The 6002-nt window shown below is 37.4% G+C and overlaps 1 protein-coding gene across 3 annotated transcripts in view; it reads right to left on the bottom strand.

Annotated features, from left to right (window-relative positions):
- Positions 1 to 1315: 1315 nt before the first annotated feature.
- Positions 1316 to 6002, bottom strand: part of NOMO2 (NODAL modulator 2) — a 28622-nt gene continuing 23935 nt past the window's right edge. For all 3 annotated transcript variants that reach the window (XM_062587929.1, XM_062587928.1, XM_062587930.1), the window contains 4 exons: positions 4206 to 4307; positions 3864 to 3983; positions 2785 to 2877; positions 1316 to 1788 (listed from right to left, as the gene is read on the bottom strand). In XM_062587929.1, the coding sequence (XP_062443913.1) occupies positions 1657 to 1788; positions 2785 to 2877; positions 3864 to 3983; positions 4206 to 4307 (447 nt within the window). In that variant the 3' untranslated portion in view covers positions 1316 to 1656. The remainder of the gene's footprint in view (positions 1789 to 2784; positions 2878 to 3863; positions 3984 to 4205; positions 4308 to 6002) is intronic.

Below are 6002 nucleotides of genomic sequence, written 5' to 3'. Positions count from 1 at the left end.
ATAGCTAGTAGTCCCTCAAGTCACATGTAAGTGTGCATTTTTCTCCCTCAAATATTCCCCCAAAGTAGCTATTCCTCTATCAGTATGCACCATCCTAAAATAAAGATGTATTAAAAAAAATTAGAATTTATTTGCAAACCCTAGAAGCATCTTATTTTCACCATTTCATCACAGTAATATAAAATTTAAGGTCATTAAATAGAGAACATGATAGTTTATTAGAGTTTCATCTCAAACTCTATACTTACTTGCTTTTCCAACATTCTTCGCCTTTACTCTGTTCCTGATAAAATTTCCCTCAGAGATTGTGTTGTAATGATGTAAGTTCAAAAAGAATGATCACTAACTGGAAGGAATTTTTAGTTATTTAGGCTCAAACTAATGCAAGAATACCAGCAAAAATAGCAAAAAACCTTTAGCATAGAAGTTTCAAAGAACAGTAGGGTGTGTAAGCTTAAATATTTGAGCATAGAGAGACTTTATTTCAGTCCTATAAAAGAGAAACATTGCCACTTACTGGCAATACAGACATCTATGCAATATTTGTAGGCATTTATGTGCATCTTTCAAAAGCTCTATTAACCTTTATACTATTTGTCAATAAAAAGCCCCATTAACATTTAAACTGTATATGTCTGTCTATTTCAAACAAGAATCAGAAGATACCCAGTGAGAAACAGTTATTACAGCCTACATTGGGTCTGTACGTGTTGAAGATTTCCAACAGTTCAAACTTCTTTAAAAATATATACATATACATACACACACACACATATATATACACATATATACATACATACACATACATATATATGAGGTGGTTATTCCTCCACCTGGCAAAAGAGCTGCCTGTGGCCTAAATGGGAGATGTGACAAACACATAAACAAAGGGTTATCTCAGACAATGCAGTCCTAGAAAGAAAGTACAACCAGCTGGAGGAACTTCAGGAATAGTGGAGGTCTAAAGATGCCACATAAACTTGAAATTTCAATGTCGCTTTTGCAGTAGGATCACCAGAATTCATCTGACTTTTAACACTAATGTAAGTTCATCTTTGTTTCCATCAAGTAAATACTTGATTTTAATTACAAATAACATAACCATTGAATAAGAACTGAAATCACAGCTGTGCAGATGACAAAGACCCTTCAAGTCAAGTTGCTGAACTGTAGGCACCAAAGACATAATTCACCAGTTGACCTATGTCTCCAAAAACTTTGTTGTTTGAAGCACTATTGATTTAGTAGAACCCTAGGTGCTGCTTCTTTAAATTGAGTATTTGCAAGTGTTAGGAAAAATGATCTTTAAAAAGACTGAACTTTAAATAAAGAATTTTATTACCACTGCCTTTACAAGTGATTAATGAAGACAGCATGACCCGTTCCATTAAAGAGAAAAAAAATTCATTGTCTTCAAGTATGGGAGATGCACTCACAGTGACAACAAAGGCCTTCATTTCATTATTTTATAACAAGGAAATCTGTAGAATCCATAAAAAATTTACAGCCAAAATGGAGCTAGTATGACAAATGAAGCTCATACAGAAACAATGAAAATGTAAAGTCCACAAATTCATCAAAAATGTATTTTAGTGGCTTTGCTTCCTCAGGCTCCAGTTTGATGGAGCATCATTTTATGCAGTCATCGCTTCCATCTCATGTCCGTCTTGTCTTCTGTTTTTTTGTTTGTCTCTTTGCGTCCTCAGGGCCTCCTGTGTCAGAACCTGCCTGTCCAAGTGCACGTACTCCTTGCAGTCGAGTCGTCAGCTGCAGCAGTAAGGGAATAAGCTGGCCAAAAAAGGGGGGGAGGGAAGAAGCAGTATGTGATTACAAAGGCATACAAGGTCTCAGTGATAATGTTTTTTAGACTCATATGTCTCCAAATAACCCTGCTTGACCTGAGGGGTTAGACTACATGATCTCCAGAGATCCCTTCCAACTTCAACTGTTCTATGATTCTGTGAAATGGAATCTATTGCATAAACAGCACACCTAAAAACATGTTAGAAAACAGCAGCTAATTCTTGGGGAGCCAAATCCCAACCTTCTGAAAATTTCTGATCATCAAAAATTAAAACGGTTGTCACTTTTTCCTGCAGTAATCTATGTGAGAACAAGATTTTGAGTACTGAGACTGGAAGATGACCACTATTTTCAGGGGAGGCAGAGAGTTATCAGTGCCACATAGAAAATCCTAGAGAATCTCATGGTGTATGTTATTTATCCATGTTTAAGGGAGTAAATCAAATTGCACAGACAAGTTTATTTTCTCTTAACAGCAAAACTGAAATACAATCATATCACCGGAAACTAGAAGAGCAAGGCTTGTTAACAAAGAAGGGATAATCTGGTAGCTCTTCATATATTCCTCTTGAGTATTTCACATCAGGGTGGGCGTAGAGCTAAAGAGACCAGGTTGATGGCTTACATAGGTTTCTTTTTTTTCCAGTCTGCTATTCCTGATGCCAGTAATTTTTTAGTTCATATTATCACAGTGTATGGCTATCTGAATTTGAATGCTGTTGTACTGTCTTTTCCATAGCCGTGAAAGGAGATAACAAAATTCAGAAACAGCACAGAAACTCAGCTTCACACTAGCATTTTTAAAAGGAAGGTAATTGTCCAGAAACTTGGCTACATTTTTTCTTTGGTTGAAATGTGTCACACAATGTGACATTTCTGCCTAGATACACATCTCAACAAACTCTCATTTTACACAGTAAAATATATTCACTGATAGGAAAACAATATTTGGATAAGGACAAAAAAACAAACATGACCTACCTTATCATGGTTGTAGCCAGCCAACAACAGAAGCAGCGTCAGTGGCAATGCAATATAAGAACCTTGGGCAACATCTTGTTCTGGCAGCTTTCTCTGAAAACAGTGAGGACCATGGACTTTAAATGGCTTGTTTCAATCATGAAAACTCCCAGCTTTAAGCAACTTTAACAATAGGTTTGTATGGCATGTTCAGCCCTTCCTATCTGACTTCTTTCCAAGCACCACTCTAAAATTTAAGCTACCTTCACTTTCAAATCAGTCCCACTAATCAGATTCATACATCTGCTACTTTTTCCTAGGGTGCTTGGGTTTGGGGGTTTTTTTGGTTTGTTTTTTTAAAGCGAATTCAGTAATGGTCAGTCACCACTTTGCAGTCAGCCTGGTGTGATCTGATTTACTTGTCACATTGCTTGAATCTCTCTGATCCCAGTGCTAACACAGCAGCAACCACACCTTCATAAAATCACTCAGGCATATCTGCATCCGTCATTTATAACTGCCATTTCATGTTTCCCTCATGTTTCACTGGCATCTGAACATGCAACGATGTAGAAAAGAAATAAATCATTTATGTATTACGAGAATAAACTGATTGCACTGTTCAGTTTGGAAGTGCAAAAAGACACTCCCTCTCTCAAGCGAGAAGTTTTCTCCTCACATTAGTTTGAGAATCCCTCTGCTTTACTCTTCTATCTTGGCTCCTATAACAAAAAAGAATTTTTGGCCTGGTGACATTTCTTTCCTATATGAAAATGTCCTTAAAAAAATTCCTGCAACAATCCTATCTTTCTCCCTCAGGCCCCAGTTATTGTACTTCTTTCAGCTATAGTCATAGCTGTATCTGGTTCCTTAAATCCCTACTTGCCTCCCACAACATACCAGATTATTACATTGCTGTTCGAAGTCTTAAATATGGCCAAAACCAAATTCACTACCACTTCAATGCCTCCCATAAAGCTCTTCATATCTCCATAAATAGAAATTATGACCAAAACCACAAAATATATGCAGGTTACAATATCCAGACACTGTTCTCAAGGTGAACACCTGAAATTAATGTTAAAATATTTTGTACTTACAGAGGGACTAAAGATCAACGTAATGTGTTTATGGTATCCAACGGCAGTGAACGAAACTTGAGGTAGAGTATAATCATACTGTGATTTGGACAATGTAGAATCCAGAAGCACTACATAATTCTGTGGGTTAAAAACAAACTCAGTCTATAGTGATGGTAACAGTTTTTGAGACAAAACTAGATTTAAAGACAAAAGTCAATTTAAGAGGCTTCAAATCTTCTGAGACACTGCTCACTTCAGCATGAGTATACTACAGGCAGACCAGAGAGAACAAATCAGCCTCTTCAGGAAAAAAAAAAAAAAAAAAAAAAATCTAAGCTAATCATTCAGCAATATCCTTACCTCTCCATCGCGGAGCAGTGGTGGGAAATGGAAAAAGAGGGATTGGCCTAGGTTAACTGTATGAATTGGGTTGTCAAGATTTTCACTTTTGTAAAGCTTCACCTGTGAGGGAAAGAAGAAAGCATAAAACTAGGCATTTGTGTATGTAACAATAACTATTTTAGACACTCGATACCTTAAGGGATAAAAAGCACTTCAAAATTTATTACGCAGCTTATAAACAGAAAGATGCTAAAGCCAATTAAAAGAACACCTGAAACTGTTCTAACCCGGAATATGAAATCACATAAACAGGCTTTTAACTGAACTTCAAATAGTTTAGGTACAAGTGACGTCCAGCATTTTCCCATATCTAAACATAGCAAAAATAGTCAGTATTGTGCATCAATAATTTACTAATTTTTATTCAGCAATTCTTTTAAATAATTCCAACAATTTCGTAGGAATTTGCAGATGGGGTTTGTTTCCGTTTCTCTGATAGGCTCATTTTGCTTTGTTTCAGTTTCTTTGCACTTAATTACCAAACTAGACTCTCAAGCTGCAGAGTAGGCCTAAATCCTGAGCACAGTTTGCTCAGAAACCAGCTTAATTAAGAGGATTGCAGCATACCAAAGTAAGACCAGTAGGGGTACCAGCCCTTCCTTCCCCCAAAAGGCATGTATGCACCTAACATCTGTCAGCCACTGTGCCTCCTCCAGAGGAGACAGACTGAGCAAAGTGTTGGATTTTGTGGACTGCTGTGAAGCAGCTGACTTAAGTCTCCTACCACCCACACTATCGTTTATAAAGTTCTGGATCAGATATTTGTCGAGACTTGGTTATTCTTGCAAGTCACAGGCCAACCAAATTCTCATCAGTTCTAACCAGTACTGCATGATCACAGCTCCAACCACAGCTCACCAGAGCATCTCCACCTGTTTCATCAAGTTCATGCACCCAGAAGAGGCCACGTTGAGCTCTCAAAACCTCTCACTTGTGCCTGTATCAAATCTGAGCACACCTTTTCAGGACAGAAACCTCTGCAGTGAAAACAATGCCTCCAATCACGCGCACTTCACAGCACTTCACCAGCACGTAAGCACTACACACAGTACGAGACCCAGTCTAATGTGGAACAGGTACAGACTTGAATAACTTCCACATCAATAAACTTTGATATCAAACTCTTATATGTTTAGGCTGAATGTATATGTATATGAACATAAGGGTCTGAATTCCTAGAAAGATGGGAAGCATGCTCAGGTGCTCTTCACTGAAGTGATACGTTATCTCTTCATACGTGCTCTGAGCATCGGATGCTTTGAATGCCCCAAAGCCCAGTATCTTGCCAATGAAACCTTGGCAAGTAAGACACGTAACAGACTAGTCAGAAAGAAATCTAGGCATTTATATTTGTAGTAACATTTCAAAGGAAGAAACTTTTAAATTTGAGAAATGATACTACAGCTCCTACCATATTAGCACCTTTTACAGATATCCTCAGCATTTGTACGCTAAGCTGAAAAGATCACAAGGGCTTTGCAAACTTTTTCAGACCACAATGCAGTTTTCTAAGTTTTGAAAATTTAAGCTATACTACTTGTTTCATACACTCTTACACAAATGTACTCTTACATTGATGTGTCCTATGGTATGTTTGTATTCACACACTATTTTCTTGGTAACAGACATATATGTCAAAAATCCCAGTTATTTCACAGATAAATGCAGTTCTGTGATGCAAACAACTTGTTTCACCTCTGGTGTCTTTCTTTCCTTATAACGAGTGCATCTCTCAAGAGGGAAGACCCAGAAAAC

The sequence above is a fragment of the Rhea pennata genome, chromosome 15 (assembly GCF_028389875.1).
Source record: "Rhea pennata isolate bPtePen1 chromosome 15, bPtePen1.pri, whole genome shotgun sequence".
In the NCBI taxonomy this organism is placed as follows: Eukaryota; Metazoa; Chordata; class Aves; order Rheiformes; family Rheidae; genus Rhea; species Rhea pennata.
Note: the sequence above shows the minus strand (reverse complement) of the source record. Positions and strands in the feature narration are given on the sequence as shown.